Source organism: Vitis riparia, chromosome 8 (genome assembly GCF_004353265.1).
Source record: "Vitis riparia cultivar Riparia Gloire de Montpellier isolate 1030 chromosome 8, EGFV_Vit.rip_1.0, whole genome shotgun sequence".
Lineage (NCBI taxonomy): Eukaryota > Viridiplantae > Streptophyta > Magnoliopsida > Vitales > Vitaceae > Vitis > Vitis riparia.
In genome coordinates this window covers 13,105,822-13,129,348 of record NC_048438.1, presented here as the reverse complement: position 1 = coordinate 13,129,348, position 23,527 = coordinate 13,105,822, and the positions used below count along the sequence as shown (strand labels likewise).

The 23,527-nt window shown below is 37.4% G+C and overlaps 2 protein-coding genes across 2 annotated transcripts; both read right to left on the bottom strand.

The window, feature by feature from the left end:
- Positions 1-2,330: 2,330 nt before the first annotated feature.
- Positions 2,331-5,873, bottom strand: LOC117920267 (serine/threonine-protein kinase-like protein CCR1). The gene has a single exon (XM_034837698.1). It carries the CDS (start codon positions 5,062-5,064, stop codon positions 2,761-2,763), a length of 2,304 nt encoding a protein of 767 aa, XP_034693589.1. The 5' UTR covers positions 5,065-5,873; the 3' UTR covers positions 2,331-2,760.
- A 2,374-nt stretch (positions 5,874-8,247) lies between these two features.
- Positions 8,248-22,707, bottom strand: LOC117920270 (V-type proton ATPase subunit G-like). The gene is made up of 4 exons (XM_034837701.1): positions 22,623-22,707; positions 10,260-10,367; positions 9,007-9,107; positions 8,248-8,716 (listed from the first exon to the last, which is right to left on the bottom strand). The coding sequence occupies exons 2-4, from the start codon at positions 10,345-10,347 to the stop codon at positions 8,573-8,575; spliced, it is 333 nt and encodes a 110-aa protein (XP_034693592.1). The 5' UTR covers positions 10,348-10,367; positions 22,623-22,707; the 3' UTR covers positions 8,248-8,572.
- Between the last annotated feature and the right edge of the window lie 820 nt (positions 22,708-23,527).

The following is a 23,527-nucleotide window of genomic DNA, read 5'->3' as shown; positions in this document are numbered from 1 at the left end:
TTAGAAAAATCAGTAGCAGAACAGAACTATTTTGTCTCTGGGGATCCAATATACACCTTATTACTGTCTGCAGTATTCAAAGAGACAACTATACCATGATTATAGCATCCAATATACCACTTACTCCTGTCTGCAGTATTCAAAGAGACAATTATATCATGCATATAGCGCAAACACATGAATCTATAAGAATTTTCCCATGTAAAACTGATTTTTCTGACGTCACCAAATTTTTTGTCTTAGTTCAACTAATTTATGCAACATCCCATCCCATCTCAAGAGTGAGCCATTTCTTGAAATGACCTATTTTATTTTTCAAAGTATAAGAAACTGAAACTGATTTGTAAGTGAGAAGACAATAACAAAAATCAAGTGATTGAAAACAATTTCTTGAACTTCCATCAGTTAAAATTTTTCATAAATTTTAACCAAATAAATCTGGATAAGTGGCAGATGTGTGTTTTATGAAAACCAGATTTCCCACAATATGAATTCAACTACACAAGGACAAAATCTAATATCACTACTCTGATATGATTTCAATCTGCATTATTTTCCCCATAAAATTTTTTGTAGTGACCAGATGCCAACAATGTGCATACACATTTTTATAGCTTCCAGATCCATGCTTACATTCTCAAACATTCTCATTTGGCCACATATTTCTGTTTTTCATCCCAACCAAGCATTCAAGATTAAAAGAAAAAAAATCTTTTAAGGAGGAAAAGAGAGGGAGGGAGGGAGGAAGACCTGCTCAAATGGATCAGAATGTTGTTTTCATATACGTTGCCAGTTCTGTCTTTTCCTTGTTTTTTCTTGTCAGAATCAATCTTATGGAAACTTCAATCAACCACAGTTGGGAAGCTCATATCCCTAGCCTTCTTTGCCAAGGTAAAAAAATTTGCAACTGGGTCACTCACTGGGAAGCTGTATGTCATCTTGTCATGTCATATTGCATGAGTAAAATTAGAAGTCGGTCCGGCAGTTCGCACTTCATTTTCTTTGTCAATGGACAAATGCAACAAACATATATTGAAAAATGCTGAAGGTAAAGAGTAATATCACCACAAAAATCTGAAAGTTTAATTGTCCTTGCCTTCAATGGAAATTCCAAAATTTCACCATCCACCCCCATTGACCCAAGATTCTGAGTCTCAAATGTAGATTCTTGGAGGTGTTAAGAACAAAAAAAGGGGATGGAAAATAAGGCCACATGTGGAAACTAGGCACTAAAATCAAATTGTTTCTATGATTACTATTAACAATATTCACCCATATCCACTGGTACCAGATTGGTCCAAAATGCAGAAGAGTGTCAACCCAATGATGTTGGAACTTGGAACATTTTTTATACTTTCTATGCATAGAGGAGTCCATTTCAATACTCACAGATAATTATGTTAAACGAGTTAATTTTTTATTTTTTTTTTGATCAGTAAGTGATATATGTATTGAAAAAAGAGACGCTAAAGAAGCGACTCAAATAGTTACAGTATAGAAAAAAACGACTCACCCCCTTACAAAAGAACCCACCCCTCTATGAAAGCACAAAAAACGAGTTAATGCCCACCACTAAACCATATTCTTGTCAATCAACAGATAATATATTACAATATCAAGAAAGTTAAGCACCAAGACTGACTAGTTTAATGATTAACTGAGTTGGATATTACTCCTTTTTTCACCCAACATCTACACTATGTAAAAAGCTAATGAGAGAATTTCTCCTCTCTCCAGTGCTCTCTAAATAAATTAAAAAAGACAATATTATTTGAAAAATTTTAAGAACAAATTATGGGTCTCCCGCCTGAACTTCATCTCATTTTTTTTTTACCTTTTCAACTTCAACTTCCCTAAACTCTCAACTGCTTTAAAATTCTCCATATCTAATGATTTCTCCTATCTTGGTCTTTTCTTCAGCATGGATGCAAGCAATAGCGACCTGAAGATTAAGATTGGATGCAATGACATGTATCTCCCTTCTTATACTATTTCATTTCTTTAAAAAAAAAATTATTTATAAGTTTCAAGAGCTGTATGTATCTTTTGAGGGTCATGCTGTTTCATTTCTTTACATCTATTTTATTTATTTCTTTTTATCCGTTTATCATTATTTAACACACATTTTCTCTCTTCTCAGAATTCAAAATGTGCACATGCATGGTGTTTGTCATCTCTTCCAGTCATAATGATAACAATGATAATTCAGGACATTGTTAAAGTCAAAACAAAAAAGAAACAAAAAATAAAAAAGGAGAGAGAGATAATAATAAAAAACTTACTAGGATGTTAGCCAATAGAAGACAATTGTTTACTGAACAATATCTAAGTGATCAGAACAGCGTTTTCACTACTTAAATTGTGAATTTATTCAAAAATCAAATACATAACACAAAAGGGATTGTTTCCTTGACAAGTATCCCCAGGCCATTGTCATGCATAGAAGAAAAAGTGTGTTCCTTAAATACAAGAAGGCATAGCTTTACAGAAAACAGCAAAATTATTGTACAAAACTTCCAGAGAAGAACAAAGAAGATGGTATGGCCCAACAAACACAGCCTCATCCACTTTGTAATGTTTAAATAAACAAAAATAGAAAAAGGAAAAGTGGGCGGAGAGTTCAGCAACATAATGTACAATAAGCTCATAACAAATGTACAGTTGCAAGAAAGCGATACTCACCGAGAAGCTGCTGTGACATGAATTTTGTTTAACAATTGAATTTTGCTCAATATGTGGATCAAATATCTAACTTAAAAACTACAAAATCAATCCATCCTTCACAATTTGCTCTAACCAGATTGCCACATCTGACATGGTGGGACGCTCAGTAGGATTTTCCCTCACAGCTAGGTCTGCTATATCAGCCAGCTTAAGTAGAGGTTCAACATTTCTTGGAAGAGCTGTATAACAATCGATGATACTACCAGCCTTGCCCTGTCTAATGCGTGGTACTGCCCACTCAACTATACTTGGTGGCATGTAATCTCTGTCATAAGCTTTCCTACCACTGAGAATCTCCAGCAGCACAATTCCAAAGTTGTAAACATCACTTTTCATGTCTCCATTGAAATCCCTATCATTTGGAATAAGAAGCCCAAAATCCGCAATTCGTGCTCCCCAATCAGAATCCAAAAGAATATTTGAAGTCTTGACATCTCTGTGGATAATAGGAGGTACAGCTTCCTTGTGAAGATACTCCAGCCCCTTTGCTGCCTGCATGGCAATCTTCAATCTAAGACCCCAATTTAAAGGAGAAAGGCCACCATGGAGGTGGTCATGTAATGTCCCATGGGGCATAAACTCATAAACAAGCAGTCTCTCTCCCATCTCTGAGCAGTAACCCAACAAGTTCACAATATTACAGTGCCGAACTTTGCAAAGAGCTTCCAACTCCATTTCAAAGTCTCGGCTGTTGGTGTGGATTATTGTGGCAGCATTGGCCCTTTTAACAGCTACTTGCCGCCCATCTGCGAGGACAGCTTTATACACAAAGCCATAGTTTCCCCTGCCAAGTTCATTAAACTCCTTGAACCCATTAGTGGCATCCTTTAGTTCTGAGAGCCGGAATACTTGAGCTGTTCCAAGACATGGGGCTGCAGACACAGGAAGATTTGAATCCGCATCAATGTCAGTTTCCAGCACTGGTTTACCCATGCAAGAAGTAAATTGTTTTTTAACCCCTTCTTCATTTCTGGTGCCAATAAAACGAGGAAGAAGACACCAACCAATTAATATCAACAAGCAACCCAAAACAGAAGACCCAACTATGAGTGCTAATCTTTCAAATTGATGCCGATGCTTTTGCCTCATCTCTGATGATGATTGAAATCCACAAATATCCCAACAAGAGCTATTCTGGCAAAGAGAACAAGCTGTGCATACTCTGTCCACGTTCTTGGTACATGAACTAGACTGGAAGTACCCTTCAGAACAATTCAGCCCACAAGGTGAACAAATGCTTAGATCTTTTCTAACACACAGGCTAGTCAAATCTGGCTCATTGAGGATGCTTGCATTATAAGCAAACTGACCCTCATCACAAGGACCAGGAGTACAAAGTCCCGGACTGCACAGCTGCAATGGAGGATCAGAGTCAGGCGGTGACGACAAATTAGCAAACCAGCAAGCAAGGACCAAATCATCTTCCCTAATACCACAGGTAGTGAAATCAGATGAAGCAATCGCCATAAACCCAGGACCCTTTGGAACCAGTGACGAATTAAAGCTCCCCCAACACCCAACTTCGTGAGTGTCTTCTCTAATCCCACAAAAGTGGCTGGCACCAGCAGACAGTGCTACGAATCGAGTACCGATTGGAGGCGCACCAGAAGTATCATTATCGCCCCAACACGTCACCTCACCAGAAACCCCTGAAATCCCACAAACAGAACCCCTCCCTGAAGCTAATGCTTTAAAATTCTCCGATACCCCAGAAACCCCCAACTTGGAGGCGTTCGGTCCCCAGCAAACAATGCCACCTTCTCTAATACCACCACAACTAAACCCCTCCCCAGACACAACCTTCCTAAAAACAAGACTATTAATAGACTGATCAACAAAATTACTATTCTCAACAGAAGCCAAACTATTATTTGGTCTTCCACTCATGACCCAGCAATCAATAGTCCCCGAATCATTTTCAGAGTAATAAGAACCTCTGATAGCACACACGTGATTCTTGCCCGCCGCGACATGTGAATAAGCGGTGTTCCGAAACACCGAAGGAACGAGATTTATACCCGAAGCAACCAAGCTCCAACAATACGCCTGCGACGTGTTCGCCAAAATGCCACAGAGAAATCCATTCCCGCCGGAGAGAGCTGCCATGGGAGGAATGTTGCTAAAAGACGCAGAAGGGGTGGGAGACGAAGAACTGTTCTTTCCCCAACATATTACATTCTGTTCGCCGCCGGCGTCGATAGCGCAGAAGAAACCATGTTCGCCGAAAGCGGCGGAGATGGGTCCCATGGATCCGAACCCCGAAGTGGGAATGCACAAAAGGAGAAGGAGAAGGAGAAGGAGAAGAGGGACAAGTGGAGAAAGGGCGTTGAGGATAGGCATGGTGCAATGGGGTTTGGATCAGAGGAGGCATGGACAGATAAGGTAGAGCTCTCGGGTGTTTGTGTTGTTGTGCTGTGATGACGATGATGAAGGAACATGGGTTGCGCCATTTTTACAGTTTGGTTATGACCGTTGGAATTAGAAAGTACTGAAGGAGTTACCCAGGACTGTGGTTACAACTTACAAGCTCATAGGACTGGAAAAGATCCTTTATGCGCCTGTCAGCGCCATTCACATGCATTGTGGACACCTCACTGGCTCACTCACATTCACTTGAGACTTTCCCCAAATGTAACCCTACTCCCTCAGTTACAACCCCCGCCCCCATCTTCAAAAACTACCCAATCCTCCTTCTATCACTTCAACCCCTGCTGTGATTTTTCTGAATTTAGCTCAAAAGTTTTATATATTATAGAAAGGCGAGGAGAAGAGACAGCCCACTTAATGTTACTCTATATTATATATATTATAGCAAAGAAAAGTCTGCCTGAGTTAAGATCAAGTGGTCTTTTTTAGTTTTTTTTCTTCTTTTTTCTCATAGAAGGTCATTCCATTTGGACTGATGGGTGACGTTTGGACCACTTGCTTTAACCCAGCAATATTATTCAATTCAAACTGTATCCCTCTTCAAATCTTAACCCATATCATTCCTGTACAATGAAACCTATCATTTGCCGCAGCTTTATCAGCAGCTGGTAGTGGATTGCCACGGCTCTGCACTACTTTTTGCCTAAATATTTCTTTCACTGAACTCCACTCCTAGTTATTTTAATGGTCAGTGATGTTCATCTCTCCTTCTAGGCAATGGGTGAGAGAAATGTGAGAGTGAAAAGCATCCCCCCACTGTCGTGCAAACTTTGGAAAAAAAAAAACCCAACCGACCATATTTTGATTTTAAAATGTTGCTGTCTTTTGTTTCCCCAAGCGGCCAAAAGTCAAGAGGGGGCTGCAAAGCATATGTTTCCAAACAAGCTTTGGAGCATTACAGAAAAGGACTGAGCGGTGAAAAAGTTGATGCCAGTTCAGGAACGCATATGGGTACATGCATGTGTAGGTTACTTGAATATGCCAAACAAACAGAGGATCCTAATATTTTTCTTTCCCGATATCACTTCTGTCGTCTTCCCTCGACTCCATCTTCTTCTGTCCTCTTTGCTTTGACGCCTGAATTTGACCAATTTATTAATCCCTCAAGCATAACAATGAACAGCAACCTAAATTGCATCAAATGCAATCTACTCTTGTCATTACGCATTGGACTTTCATTCTTTGATCTTTATCCACTAGTGTAACTTTTCACTCTTGTGGGAGACTGGAAGTGTTTTTTTTTTTTTTTGTCTTTTTATTGCCAAATTTTACAATTTTATTTTAGCATTTATAGTTTGAAATTCATGATTATTGGCATTTGGGAGAGAACAGAAAAGAGTGATTCCTTTTGCAGAATGTTACTGCCTCCAAAATGTCCTAGAAATTCTCAACCACATGGATGGTTTGTCACCTCTCTGTCCACCATTTAATCTGAATGACTCACTGTTTATCTGACATGGCATACCCAGCCAATGCCCAAATGGGGTGTCCTAATCTTCAAAAATTTTAAATGTTATTCCTGTGATACGCAAAATCTCAAGGGTAACCAAACAGAAAGTTCAATGTATGTATAGTTCTGGGTCCCAACCCACTACCATTTATGTGATGTAATCACTCAATTATGTGCTCACTTTCTGTTCATTTTCAGCCGCCCTCATTTTGCATGATCTCGTGACCGCCCCAGATCACGGAAAAATAATCAGCTGTGGGGACACATGGTGATTGTAGAACAGGTAGATGATCTTTTGTCTGGGTCCCGCTTATGATTTATCCATGTGGTTTGCTCTGTGCCAGAGTATTTAACTTAAATTTACCTTAGATTTTCTCTGTTTAGGTACCGGGAAACCTCTATCCCAGGTGAACAGATTCACAAAACTCTTTTGTTATTTAAAAAACCATTTTTTGAGAACAATTCCAGGCATCTTTCTTTGAGATTAAGTTTCAGTTAAATAACGGCATAATTTGTAAAAGGTAGAGGACACGACCCTGCAACTACTTAAAAGCACAGGCTAAAGTTGAATTGAATGCTGGCAGGGCATGTGAGACAGACGACATGAAAAGGAAAAGGTCGTTTGTGAAGAGGAGAGGCATTCAAGAATATTGTCCTTATGTAATGTTTTGGTTTGGTGTCCCGTTTCGCTGTTTTTGTGGAGGGATTATTTTCTATATTAAAAAAGCTGGACCACTGTCTAACCGACATATCTAATAAATTTTGTTTAAAGAGAATAGGAAAGAAAAAAAAAAAAAAAAAAAAAGGTGGGGGTAGGGGAGAGTGATTAAATGGACTACTTTTTGTGGAACTTGGATATTTTTCAAAATTTAGAATTTTAAGTAGAAGGTACTGTGATGTTCCACATCAAATATGGGAGAATGTTCCTAACGCTATATATGTAGAGACTCCTCTTAATCAAGTAGACGCGTTTTAAAGCCGTGAGGGCCCCCTTGGGCCCAAAGCGGACAATATCTACATGGTTGGGTGCGGGTCGTTACAAATGGTATCAGAACCGATCCTTGACCCCGATGTGGGGGTTTGTTTGGCTCAGTAAGGAGTGTTTGTCTGTTTGACCCCGCAATCCCATGGGACACAACGAGGACGTTGTGTCTGCATGGGGGGTGTTTGTGATGTCCCACATCGGATAGGGGAGAATGTTCCTGGCACTATATATGTAGAGACTCCTCTTAACCAAGTAGACGCGTTTTAAAGCCGTGAGGGCCCCCTTGGGCCCAAAGCGGACAGTATCTACATGGTTGGATGCGGGTCGTTACAGGTACTATCCAAACAACAGGGCAACGATTGGTCCGCCGACGGTCAGCTCTATCGCATTTAAATTGTTAAACACATTTTCTCCAGCCACAAAATGTACTGTCATCCAATTTCTGTCGCCCAGCCTCCAGTGTTGTCCACAAATGATAAAAACCTTTTCCACTGGACCCTCCCACCATTCATTTCAAAATAGCACCTCGGTTATCCAGATTAGACCATTCATATTATTCCTTTTGCCACTACACTCCATCCCACTCCAAACGTTCCATATATGGTTTGACCCACCCTCCCATTTCTGGATATGTGGAAATCAAAGTCATAGGAAAATGATAGGGGAAATAGTCCATTTCCTTTACAATGATAGGATCAGCATCTAGCTGGGCCATGCTCCCGAAAATTAACAAGCCATAAAAGTAAAATTGCCTACCGCCAAATGCACCAATCAGCAAATCAATTTCATGGACTATCCTTTGTATGAAGAACACATTGGACATGGGTTTTTCTTTATTTTCAACAGCTACTGGCTTATACTAAGGGTAAACAACGGACAAGGATCCTATCAGCCGCAGCCACAGGAAATCTAAGTGGATCAGGAAAAAAAAGACATGTGTAATAAATAATTCACGGTCCGACATTAAGCCATCAAAGCCATTCATTTCAGTTTTTCACAGTTGTCACATGCTTCAGAAGCATGTGGACAACATCATGTGATATTCTCCCAGCCTCTGTTTTCAGGTGATGAATCTTTGCCTGTGTCTCTTGTTCAAGGCGCTTAACGTTAGCACCTGAGTCCCCGCTGCTCTGTATTGTATGGTCACCAGATAACCACAGGAAATAGACAAGAGTTAGAATGTAGAGAAAAACATAAATGGCTATAAATCAAGCATCATCAAGATATAAGCAGCGTGAGACTATTGAAAGACACTATGGAATTTGTTCCTTCACCATTTGGAGTTCACATTGCTCTCCAAATTCTCAAAGCAAACATGAAATTGATTGTGACATGCCATATGGGTGAAGAAGGCTCAGAAGCCTTAATAGGTCAACCTGACTCAGTTCTTTATGAATGGACTGAATCCACCTATACTTACCTCAGCCAATTTCTTCTGGAACTCAAGTTCAACCTGGGCTCGGTAAGCAGCAATCTCCTTTTCAGCCTCTTCTTTGGCTTGTTTTAGTCTAGCCATTTTTGCTGAAGGCAAAAAACCAAAGTGATTAGGAAACAAAATTTGGAAAACCAGTTCTAAATGTTACATTGAGTTGTAAGAACAAAAACAATAGCATTTATGCTTTTCACATGCTAAGTTCCATAGGAGACAATTGCCCTTGAGGCTTGGCTCAAGTGGTAAAGGGATGGGGAGGGTTTGTGGGAGGTTCCAGGTTCAAGTCCCAATAGAAACAAAATTTACCTATCCAAAAAAAAAAAACAAGTTCTATAGGAGACAGTTCCATTAAATGATGGAATTCTCTAGCTCAAAAAAGAGAGATCCAGTTTCACTGCTTATCTTCTCACCAGACTGACCAGCTGCACATGCAACCAAGCATATTTATAATGCAGTGTTTATAGTATCTACAACTGAGAATTATCTATATCTTACACTTGCAAACGCAACCTACCTTAATTTATCAAGAACAGCATCGTCCTTAACATAAAGATGTATCTACTATGTACGGAACAGGAGCTACTTCTGTTTAGAGATTTCACTTCTTTGAAGCCATGTTTATTTGATAATTTCACACACTTAAAGCATCCATTTTTCATAGAGTGGGATTTGAACACATGCTGTACTACATGGGCAACATGGAAATTGTATGTCCAAAGAATCCTAGGGAAACCTGTCAAATTGATGGTATGAAGTGTGAACTGAGCACAACATCCAATGCTTTAAAAGGCAAAAGCATAGCATAAGGAATTAGATGTTCCATATGGGTTAGGCATAAGGGCCTATCAAAATAATAATAATAAGTGTTAGGCATCAGCCCCTAGGCATGAAAGGATAAGCTCATATTAAGTCATAATCAAATAAAATAAAAGCACAAAATCAAAAGAAGATACAAAAGATTAAAATATATATGCAAATAATGATAATAACTTCACAACATTGAATGAATTGAACTATCAATATATATACCTCACTGGCATTTTAGAACCATTCATAATACCATACAATAAACCACACAGCAAGGATTTCTATGCAGGCCACATAGAAAAGCTTGTCCTTCAAACATATACAGATTTATACGTTATATGAAATAGATAGAGGCTAATCAATTTATAATTATAGATCGAGATAAAGATGAAACAGGAATGAAAATATGTCAAAACAAAAAGTAGCAAGCCTACCACTTCTGGCAGCATTGACAATGTGTTGAGCTTCTTGTTCTGCAGCTAGCAATTGTTGAATTCCACCAGGACCCCTACTGCTTTCCATGCTTTCCTACAAATGCTACACTGGATTTTTAAGACAAGATTAACAGCATCAGGATAGCACAAAAGGCCATAAAGACAGTTTCCTACAAGAAATAAATGACATAGGTTGACAGACGGACAAACTAGAAAGAGTGCATTCTTATTATGGTCACTGCAATCTTATGAGGTTAGATAAAATCTAGTTTGAAAAGCAGATGTTGCTAATCCACTGTCATAATCAACCATAGGTTGAATGCTAATAATCAGCTAATAGATTGAAGACCAAGGAAAAAAGAAAGATAGTTTACAATATCAATGTTTCAAAAAGTTCAGGGAATTGAAACACAAAAATAGAAGAAAAATGCACATTCTGCTTATTGCAGAATCTCGAAAATTTGAAGATGCCATGGTACAAGCCTATGTCCCATAATTCCAGCTAGAATTCTATGTTCTAAAATTTAAGTGATTGCTACTCAAAAGAGTAAAAAGCATTATGTTAAATAATATATTTTCAACTGTTCTACACAACTGGAACTAGAAAAAGCCATTCCCAACCAAAGAGGTCTATTTAGCATACAGCAACAAATGTAAACTATCATTGAAGTTCTGATGGTAGACTAGCAGCAGTTAACTAATTACGGAAAGGGACACCCTTCTTTGGTGCAGAGGCTGAATCTTTAAGGTTAAAGAATGCCACATGTAAGCTCCAAAAGGTGACAAATTCATGTGGCGTGCTTTGTCTCTAGCAAAGATCAATGTGTTCAATAAAACCTCTCCCAAGTTTTGCAGATATCAAGTCATCCATTTAGAAAATACCACATTCCATGCATCAGCTAAAATAGAAAACTGACACTAAATGCTTGTTAAAAGGATGAGGCACAGCTCTTCTACAAGAGAATGGAAATAAACCAATTAGTCTTCATAGGAAGGTGTTCCTGAAAAACAGTTCAAGATGCAGCATCACATACCAATACAATGCTATATGTCATATTTCTCTCCTTCAACATACTCTAAAATAGCATAAGCAACTAAATTCTAAATTAGCAAGTCTTTTTATAATTCATTCTTGATGGAGACAAGTGGCAGCTGCCTTTAAAAGTTTATCAGAGGGGCAAAGGAGTGGGCTCCAAGGCCCAAACTTTAATTTGACACTCTCTGGATGATAATGGGCTTAGTTGGGATCTTACATAATTCAATATGACCTAGAAAGTACTTTCCAGAAATCAAATTATGGGCCTAGTCAATGGCTATAAGTTACCCTTTTCAATCATTATTATTATCATTTTCTAATAGTCTTTAATGTGGTCTGGTAGTCAATCCAAGTTTTGTTATTATCAAGTTGCATTATTACTATGTGCCTAGTTCCAAGGAATTATAAGTCCCTAGAAAAGTTTTATACGGTAGTTGATTAGTCTTTTGAGAAGAATCAATGAATGAATGAATTTCCAGCAACCATTATTTTCTGTGTGATACAAAGAGTACTTGGGTGTGAAGCCTAAAGGTTTCTAGGAGTGATTCCTAGAGTCCTTTCAATTATACACTACTCTCCTTGCATTTTACTTTCTATACTGCATCAATTTTGGTATTGGAGCGAGGTGATATCATGGCTACATGATCTAGAATGAGTTTTAGAGGAAGACTAACTGATAGCCAAAATGATGAGATGCTAATTCGGATTGTGGATCAGCTTGATAGCCTCCACATTCAGCTAAGGAACGTCGAAACACGAATATCTCAGCCCACTAATGAATCATCACGTGTTGAGCAAGGGGAATCATCTCAGACCAACTAGGAAAATGCGGAGAAGCAAGAGGCAATTCAAGCACCATAATACCCTATGCCTGAATGGGTTAGAGGATTGCTTGAAAGAAGACATTAATCTTGTGACACTACTAGAGATATGTGGAGGTTCCTAATTTTGAAGGAAAGGTGGATGCTACTCAATTTGTAGATTGGTTGGCTGCAATTGAAGAGTACTTCGATTGGTATGACATAATTGATGATCGAAGAGTGAGATTTGCTAAAATGAAACTTGTGGGCTTAGCAAAAATTTGGTGGATAGGTGTTGAAGGAGACATTAGAAGGATGGAGCTACCACCAATCAGCACATGGCAAGAGATGAACACTATGCTTCAGGAGAAATACATGCCTACAAATTACTATTATAAGTTATGTGACCAGCTCATTAATTTGAGGCAGAATAACATGCTTGTTGCTGAGTAGATGCAGAACTTTGATGGGTTAAAAACAAAGAGTCAAATAACAGAAGACCCTCAACAAACACTTGCAAGATTCAAAGCTGGATTAAAACCTAAAATCAAGCAGGAGTTGTTGTGTCAACCATTATACAGCTTGGAACATGTTTTCCAAGTTGCATTAGACATGGGGGAATACGTGGGATATTCATTCAACAGGAAGCCAGGAGCTACAACCATGGAATTTGCCCATAAGAAGCTCCATGACACAAGTTGTATTATGAAAACAGGATCATCTCATCCATTTAATCCACCTATAGGGTTTAAGCCATCTTCTTCTCAAATGGCTGATCCTAAGGGTAAGGGAATCAAATGTTTCAAGTGTCAACAACCTGGCCATATGGCATACAATTGTCCAAAGAAGAACTTGCATATTGGGCTAGAACATGAAGAGGAACCAAAACTACAAAAGGATAAGCAAAATGAAAACTCGTTTGACTATGGAGTTGATGATCCTGTTGACTTGGATGATGAAGTGGGCATTTTACTAGCTTTTGTTGTGACACGTATTCTTGCAACCCCCAAAATTGAGGAAGAAGATCGGCACCAAACTTCTATTTTCCACATGTTAGTCCGATGCGGGAATCACACTCAAAAACTCATTATTGACAATGGCAACTGCATGAATGTTGTTTCAACCTCCACAATTGAGCATCTTAAACTTCCAGTTGAGCCACACCCACAACCATACAAAGTAACATGGATAAATAACAAGTCTATTCCAGCAAATCAGCGTTGTCTTATTTCTCTTTCTTGCGGTGTTTATAGTGATTCTATTTGGTGTGATGTGACCTTTATGAAAGGAGGACATATGATTCTTGGTTCTCTTTGGCTTTATGATTCCAGCAAATCAGCGTTGTCTTATTTCTCTTTCTTGCGGTGTTTATAGTGATTCTATTTGGTGTGATGTGACCTTTATGAAAGGAGGACATATGATTCTTGGTTCTCTTTGGCTTTATGATCAAGATGTGCATCATTGTGGGAAAGAGAACACGTATAGTTTCATGTTTAAGAACCAAAAGGGTTGTGTTGAAACCAATGACTGCTGCTGAAATGGGAAAATATCAGATTCAAAAGTCAATAAAAGTTGTTGAAGGCATAAAGAGTTCTCTTCATATTCTTGCTAAGAAGAAGTTTCAGCATAAGAGCAAGGAAAATGGGGTTATATATGTTGTAGTGACTAAAAAAAGTTGGCATGAAAGATGCTGACAGCATTTCTTTAAAAAGGTCGTTGAACTGCTCAATGACTTCTCGGATATAGCCCCAGCAGATCCGCCTAGTGAACTTCCCCCACTCTACAACATTCAACATTCTATAGACTTTATGTCGGGATCTCAGTTGTCTAATCTTCCAGCCTATCATACGAATCCAATTGAATATGCAGAGCTTAAAAAACAAGTGGAGGAGCTGCTATCCAAGGGATTTATTTGTGAAAGTCTAAGTCCTTATGCTGTCCCTGCCATACTAACTCCAAAAAAAGATAGCAGCTGGCGCATGTGTGTAGACAGCTGTGCAATCAACAAGATAACCATCAAATATCGATTTCTCATTCCTCGGCTTGATGATATGTTGGGTATGATGGCTGGTTCTTGCATCTTTTCAAAGATAGATTTGAAGAGTGGGTATCGTCAGATACAGTTAAGACCCAGGAATGAGTGGAAGATTGCTTTTAAAACAAAGGATGGTCTCTACAAGTGGCTAGTCATGCCTTTTGGACTCTCCAGTGCTCCTAGTACATTCATGAGCTTCATGAATCAAGTACTTCAACCATTTATTGGCAAATTTCTAGTTGTTTACTTTGATGATATGTTAATCTATAGCAAGACCGAGGAAGATCATGTGTCCCATTTGCAACAAGTTATGAGAATCCTTTGACAAGAGAAACTCTACATAAATTTGAAAAAATGTTCTGTCATGACCTCAGCTACCGTGTTCCTAGGTTTTGTTGTTTCAACCAAAGGGAAGTAGACCCTGATAAGGTAAAAGTCATCCTAAAATGGCCAGTTGCTATTGCAAGAACTACGAAGTTTTCATGGGTTGTCAACACTTTATTGACACTTTATCAGAAATTTCAGCACTATCATGGCTCCGATCACTAATTATATGAAGAAAAACCAGTTTGTTTGAACTAAGGCAACAACAAAGGCTTTTGAAGTAATAAAGAAGCGGTTAACGAAATGTCACGGACTTAGTCTTTTCCTAAGCTCGTGCAACACTTAAGCAAGTCAAGACACTTGATCTTGCTAAGTCAGCCTTACTCCCAATGCTTAGCTTACTAGGCTAAGATGCTCACGACTCAAAAGCTTTAAAAGGCGTAGTAGGCAACTCTTGAAGAATGGAAGCTTTTATTGCTCAAAGGAAGCTTTACAAATGGTTTGGGAACTCACTTACTTGGTTAGAAAGTGATTTGAGTGGTTTTTGGGTGGTGTCTTGGCCAAATGAGGCTCTCACCTATTTAGAGGCACCAATGGAACTCTCTGGAACCTTGGAGGGTTCCTTACAAATCAAGAATAATCTAAAAGCTCCAACACTAATCTATGTACAAGGGTATGTACAAGATGATTTTGGAAGATTCTAGAACACCCCACACTATTCCAATTCTCTATTAGCCAAGTGTAGTAATCTAGAAGCTTCCCACCTCCTATATAAGCCCATGGGGAGGGTTATTTGAAGCATCATGTGACATAAAGCTCCTATTCTACAACTTCCCAATTTTTCAAAAGTATTTGAAGTAACTTGTGATGCATCGAATATGGGAATTAGAGGCATGCTCAATCAGGAAGGACATCCCATTACATTTTTCAATGAAAAACTGAATGAAGCAAAGCAAAAATATTCGATCTATGACAAAGAATTCTATGTTGTGGTTCAAGCTTTGCACTATTGGCGCCATTATTTCCTTCCAAAGGAGTTTGTTGTATATTCTAATCATGAAGCTCTCAAGTAATTCAACTCTCAAATGAAGCATAACCATCGTCATGGGAAATGACCCTCTTTCTTACAAGAATACACCTTTGTTATTAAGCATAAATCTAGTGTTGAGAACAAGGTAGCAGATTCTCTTAGTTGAGTGGTGTATGATTTTTTTTCTATGGCTATACAAGTTGTGGGATTTGATTTGTTGAAGCGGGATTATAATTCTTGCAAGGATTTCAGCATTATATATGTATGTTGCCTTAGTAGCAGAAAACTTGAGAGCATAACCATATTTTTCGTTGTATGATGGATAACTCTTCAAAGGACCCACCTTTGCATACCTAACACATCACTTCAAGAGCCAATGATATGGGAATTGCATTCCGGAGGAGCATATGGTCATTTTGGAAGAAATAAGACAATTGCGATGACAGAAGATCATTTTTATTGGCCAAGTTCAAAAATAGATGTGGTTAAGAATGTGTCTAAATGTCGCACATGTCAACTATCAAAGGGAAGGAAGAAAAATATTGGACTATACATGTCACTTCTTGTGCCATATAAGCCATGGCAAGACCTAAGCATGGATTGCGTCTTTGGTTCGCCAAAAACTTTCAGGGGACATGACTCCATATTTGTCATGGTAGATCATTTCTCTAAAACAGTGCACTTTATCCCATGTTCAAAGACTTTGAATGTTGTCCATGTTGCTAAACTGTTCTTCAAAGAAATTGTCCGACTTCAGGGTTTGCCTAAGACTATTGTTTCTAATCAAGATGCAAATATTATGAGTTATTTTTGGAGAAGCTTACGGAAGATGCTGAATACAAAGCTGAAATTTTCTTCAGCTTTTCACCCTCAAACCGACAGCCAAATAGAAGTAGTTAACCGCAGTTTAGGTGATCTACTTCACTACCTAGTTGGAGAACATGTCACTAATTGGGATCAGATTCTTCCAATGGCTGGGTTTGCATACAACAGTAAATAGGTCTACAGGTTGCAACCCGTTTGAGATTGTGGCTGGCTTCCTTCCTAAGAAGCCTATTGATTTGGTTCCATTACCAATGGAAGCACAACCAAGTGTTGAAGCTGATGCTTTAGTAAGCATATACATGATTTACATGACATTGTTCAAAGGAAGATTGCTCTCAGCAATGAGAATTACAAGGCACATGCTGATTTGAAAAGAAAGTTTGTTGATTTTAAGGAGATATGGTTATGGTAAGGATAAAACCTGAATGATATCCTAAAGGTACATATAAGAAACTTCACTCAAAGAATGCTAGTCCATACAAAGTGCTCAAGAAAATTAGCTCTAATGCTTATGTTCTTGATTTTCCAAAAAATGTGGGCCTTAGTAACATCTTCAACATCAAGGACCTTGCCCTATGTTCTAATGCTAAAGATGTTACAACTAATGGTGACCCAAATGTTTGCTTACCACCAGCTCCTCGTTTAAAAGAGGAAATTGAAGATGTTATTGATCACCAAATTGTTTCAACAAGAGGAAGGAGCTAGCAAAAGTATCTTGTCAAATGGAGAGGGAGGCCACTTTCATATTGCACCTAGATCACATATAGGGAATTCCAACACTTGAATCAAGACCTTTATGAGAGATTCCATGTCTTTAACTCGTCAAGGTCCAGTCTTCCTAAGTCGATGGGAGTTGATGGAAAGTTTATCAAAGGCACAAAGGAGAAGGCTCCAAGGCCCAAACTTTAATTTAACACTCTTTAGATGATAATGGCCTTAGTTGGGATCTTATATAATTCAATATGGGTTTAGCCTAGAAAGTACTTTCCAGAAATCAAATTATGGGCCTAGTCAATGGTTATAAGTTACCCTTTTCAATCATTATTATTGTCATTTTCCAATAGTCTTTAATGTGGTCTAGTAGTTAGTCCAAGTTTTGTTTTTTTCAAGTTGCATTATTACTATGTGTCTAGTTCCAATGAGTTATAAGTCCCTAGAAAAGTTTTATATAGTAGTTGACTAATCTTTTGAGAAGAATTAATGAATGAATGAATTTTCAAAAGCCACTATTTTATTTGTGTGATACAAAAAGCACTTGGCTGTGAAGCCCAAAGGTTTCTAGGAGTGATTCCTAGGGTCCTTTCAAGTATACACTACTCTCCTTACATTTTACTTTCTGTGCTACATCAATTCTTGTGTTGAAAAGCATCACTCTCAAAGGCTAAACTAGAAATCCCTATACCACCCAACACACTTTAAATGGCACAACACTTTGTTTATCTATTCTTAACATATTCAATCTATTTATTTAGTGCTTTCACCTATAGAAGGTTAGCCACATGAGACAGTGAGGTGTCAAGAGTTTGAGGAGAGAGTAGAATAGAGAGAAAGAGGTGAGAAGAAAATAGAGATGATGACAATGAAATCAAGGAAAGAATCCAGGAGAGGGAGCAACCCTTTCTTCTATCATTTGGAGAGAAATAAAGCCTTTTTAGAGTGCTCCAGAATAATAACTTCCATATCAATTGTTCAAGGATAATATGGAATCCTCTAGAAAAAACATATATCACAAAGACATAATGGTCCCTCCTCTCTCTCATTTTGGCTAAGATGGGTTTGATACATTTCAATCCCACATTGGTGAACCTCTAGCTCTAACGACTAAACCAAGACCCTCAAACCAATCCCAAAGTGTTCAATATGCGCCCAGTCCATTTTTGACCCCCCACCAGCCCTGCTTCTAACTTAGGCAAGTGTGTTAGCATCATGCCGTTGTCTGACTATGTCAAGGGTCACACCTTCAAGGAGTGTAGAAGATCATTTAGCGACAAGTATTTTAGAGGACATATACACCCAGTCCAATGAAAGGAGTGAAATAATCACCCTTTTAGATGTACACGATGTCACCCTCGTCAAGACATAAAGTAGGACAAACCCCCTCACCATTTGCCATGAAGGGCATCCATATTCCATGAGCATTTGGATAACTCCAAAATATATTTGAAGATAAACATCCGAATCCAAATGATGTAACACTATGATATAGAAACTGAGTAGGAAAAATATGAACATTTGCATGTATCAGAGATCAAGGGCAAGGTGCACCAAGTGTCATATTAGTGGAAAGCAACCTTGAACATGCACTACTAAGTTTCAAGACACATGATACTCCATAATTGGCATATATCACACGTTGAACACATGCTACATAATGATTGGTCCACGTAGACTTTGAAAAATAGGACATTAATAACCTCCTAAAAAGGCAGTGTTAGCAATGATGGAGCAAGCTTGCATACTCATGGAAATCATGTTGCATTTTGGAACTCATAACTGATTAAAGAATCATTTCATAAGGCCATAAATAATAATGTATACCTTGCTACATAATATTATCTTGAATGAATCAATTCTTAACATTTAAGTCACTATAAAAAGGAAAAGATGTGAATTTTAAAATAATCATACAAATAATTAAATAGAATAATACTCATAATGCATAATTCATTTGTATAGCACAGTTAGAAATATATGTTCTTTTTATTTTAAAAAATACAATGAATAGATATTTTTAGAAAGTAAAATGAACAAAGCAAGGTAAAAAATAATGAATAAATAAATAATGCCAGTTTTTTATATGAACAAATAATTAAATAGAATAATAAAACTAATGAATAATAAATTGTATGTATAAACAAAAAATAAATAATTGAGGGGTGGCACAAGTAGGGATAAAGCCTTCCTGTTTCATTTTTATAATAAAATTAGACCACCACCTTGTAAAATGCAAGATGACTTGCTATTTACTTTTTTAATGTGATAAATAGGCTAAGAAGCCCCACCTACTATTATTGCAGCTAGGCAGTTAGATAACTATCATCACCTTGCACTTTTTTTTTTTTTTTGTTGCCACCTCATAGCCACAAGCTCACCCCCTCACACAATGTGAGGTATACTTTCCTCTTTTTTTTTTGACAATCAAGTATAAAATAGACCCACACAAGGTACCCTTGATGTTAAATATGATGACAAAGACCCACATATGCATCATCACAAGTGTTTACATGAACTTGAGCTAGGTGAATGTGTACCTTAATACTATTGATACACCAAGCCAAGATTCCTTTTCACAAATCAAGTTATCCATTTTGAAGGGTAAAATGGTAAAGGTCTCTTATATTTGTCATATTTGCATGGCCCTTTAATTATGCCAAAATAGGCTCCCACCAATGGTGAGCTAAGTCATTCATAGGGATCAAGTCCATGGAACTCAATGGGAATTGGCACAAGGCTTGGGATAATTCGAACAGAAAAATTAGTTCAACATGTAGCTTCATAAAGTTTTGAGAATGTAGGGATAGGAATATTCTCAAGATGAACCTTATGTTCAGCAACCATCCTAGCAACACACATTCCAACTAATGTGTCTTCAAATAACTTAACTGCTAGCTCACAATATTGTCGAAGATGGACCATAAGGTCTTTATCATAACATTGACACTCTTGTAATAATGCTATGGATGTCAAACGTTCCTAAACATTGAAAAACTTGGTGTGAAACACAGCAATCATTTCTCCCCATGAACACACTGACCTAAGGGTCAAGCTAGAATACCATGTGTATGCCTTATCAGTTATGGATTTAGAGAATTCTCGATGTCAAAGGTTACAATTGGTTCCATGAATTTAAAGAGTCTCAATGAATTGTGTTCCTGTTGTAACTATTGAAAAGAATGAAAATAAGAATTGTGTAGCCTATTGGATAAGGTAGACTACAAAGCCACTAACTCCATAAGTTATGGAGGACTGGTATCATAATCATGATGTTGATGTAAGGCCTTTTTTTTTTTCACATTCTCTATGGTGTACAACTTCCACTTCCGCTAATGTTATGTACTCATGACACAAGTTTGGAACAATGTTCATAATGTTCTCTGTAACATGATAAGGAACATATGCTCTTGACCGATTCGCATCCATAAGCGAGGTTTGATAACTAGTAAATCCTTATAGGAAGGGATTGATTTGGTTCAAGAGCTCGAAGCTGCATAAGAATTTGGCTCTAAGTTTGTGCCAAAGATGTGAGGGTTGGAACCATAACAACAAGAATTTCATTTTAATTAGATACTTGAGGTAGATTCTCATTTTGGTTAAATGTTGAAAGTGGTGGTGGTAATGGTGGATAAGATTCACTGAAAGCTTCATCAAAGGCTTGGGTATTACCCCTTAGGGTCACCATTTAGTGTACTACCTTCCAATGAAGTCACCAAAAATGTTTATGTAAGGTTCTTAACTGTTGAGGTCAACCACATGGGACAATGAAGTGTCAAAAGTTTAAGAAGGGAGTGAAACAAAGTAAGAGGCGAGAGGGAGTTGGAAAGAATAGCAATTAAATCAAGTGGAGAATCCAACCAAGCAGGCAACCATTCATTCCTTCTTTCTTTTTGTGGGAAATAGGGGCTTTCTATAATGTTCCCCAAAACTCTTAATTTAAGTGTTCAAGGATGATGTGGAAACCTCTAAATATGAGGTATCACAAAGACATAATGGTCTCCCTTCCCTCACATTTTGACCAAGACAGACTCGATACTTGTCAACCCTGCTTTGATGAATCTCTAGCTATATGCACCAAATTAAGACCCTCAAACCAATCCCAAAATACTTAGTGGTGGAAAACTAACTCCACCACTTAGATGTGTGAATCCTATTTTGGACCTTTCGAACCCTACTCCCAACTTGGAGAGGCAAGGTAGCATCATGACACTGTGTCGAAAGTGACACCTTCAAAGTGATTTAAGATATCATTTAGCCATAAGCATTTTGGAAGAAATATACACTCCTTCCTACAACAAGAGTGTAATAATCACCTCGCAAGTGTACCTGATGTCACCTTTAGAGTAGGAGAAACTCATTCAGCATCTGCCACAGTGGACATTCATGTAGCACGAATATTCGGATAACTTAATATATTTGGAGATAGGCATCCATGTCCAAATGATACAACATCATGGCATAGAAGCCATGTAGAAAAAACATGGACTTGTCCATAGACCAAGGGCAGGGTGCACCAATTGTCATATCAGCAGGGAGTGGCCTAGAGCATGTACTACCAAGTTTCAAGATGTGTGAGGCTCTATAATTGGTCATGTCATGATGTAGCTCATATTTACACATTGGAGACATGTCGTGTAATGATTAGCCCATGTGAACTTTGAAAGAGAGGATGTCAACAAAATCTATCTGAAATTATCCATCTTGATACACTTAGAGAAACTCTCAACTCAGAACCAACAGCTGTAAAAATTCTTACAATGGTTTAGACCAATAGAATCAACAATTTTTTTATGTGAAGATGTAGTTTAAATTGTAACTTAATTGGTCGGAAATCAAAAACAATATTAACAACGGTATGACTCTCCACAAAATTGAATGTGCATAATTGAATTGAGAAGCGGTCTTAGAAATGGAAAAGATTCTCACGTAAATGACATGTAACATCCCCCAAATCCATGGAATCATCACTTTTTCCATTACTTTCAAAAATGTCACCACAACATTCATCTTTCTGGAAGGATTTTTAGGGAAACATACATACTCCCATTCACAACCAAACCGACATAGATTAGACCCAATTACGTTTTCCAATAATTAAAAGGCCAACAAATCAGATTGCCCCCATTTGTCTAAGAAAAGGTAGGAAAAAGGAAAGAAATAAGGACAATGAATAGTAGATTTTCAATCATTTGGTATAAAACAAAACCCCGTCCATCCAAACGAGACTAATACGGTCAAATGCATTTTTTTTTCCCAAATATTACCAAAACAATATGGAAAATAGGGTTCAAAATTTTATATTCTTTCGATTTTCTTAGCAAACAAACAGAGGGTAAAGAAACACAGATAAGTAATGATAGAAACCAAAAAAACTAGAGAATTCGTGTAGCACAAAGAATTGGACCAAAAATATAATCAGAAAAGGTGAAAAATAATTTCACTCGAGAACAATTCTGATCAGATCTATGATCCACGGAACTGAGACGTAAGAAGTAAGAACCATAAGATTAGAAAGCGACTAATGGATGTGGTTAAGAGATATCTATATATTTTTATCATGAAAGAAATGGCAGAGAGATTCATTCGGATGCGAGCATACCCGGAGCCGGCGTCAATGGAGATTTAGAGAAAAATGGGGACTCGACGCACCGCACTTTCCTGGACAAAATAAAACAGGGCTTGGGCCGCTCCATAAAGTAGAGTATTGGGCCCAGTCTTGCAAATAAATTAAAAATGGGTTATTTGATTAAAGGGTCGTTAAAATCCCAATTTTAAAAATCTAATCCTCCATCTTTTTTTTTTTTTTTTTGCCACATTTTAACAAAAACTCTCTCATTCTTTTCTTATAAAAATAACATTTTTTTTAAAACTTCATGTAAAAATTTGTAATGATTAAGGACATTTATATTAAAATTTGGTTACTTTTCAAGTAAAAATATGAAAGAGTTTAAATTCACAAATATGAAAATTATTTCATTCATTTTAACCAATTAATTAATTAAAAAATCACTTAAAATAACAATAATATTTAAGAGCTTAGGAGAAAACCAGGGCTTACTTGCAATTTTTAAAAATTTTGGAACTCATATAAAATAATTATAAAAAAAATTCTCATTCTCCGTATTGTCAATTGTTTTACCGAAAAATCTAAATAAAACATTTTAATGCATCTTAAATTTATTTTTAAAAACCATTATATATTTAGAATAGTTTAAAACTCATCAAACTTGTTTTTAAGTTTATAAAACAAATTTTTATTTGAGATAACAAAAAGCTATTTTTCAAAATGAATTTTGAAGGTGGTCGTACTAGACTTTACAGAGATAATAATTTCAACTTATCAAGTCTAAATCATATGATAAAAAGGAAAATTGAATTAACTATGCAATGTCTTTAATAAAATTATTAGGATAGTTTTTTATCATTTTAAGTAATTAGATAATGGGTATGGCTATTTAAGGTCACTTTAAATAGCTCCCATGATAATTCCAACCGCCTCTGCTT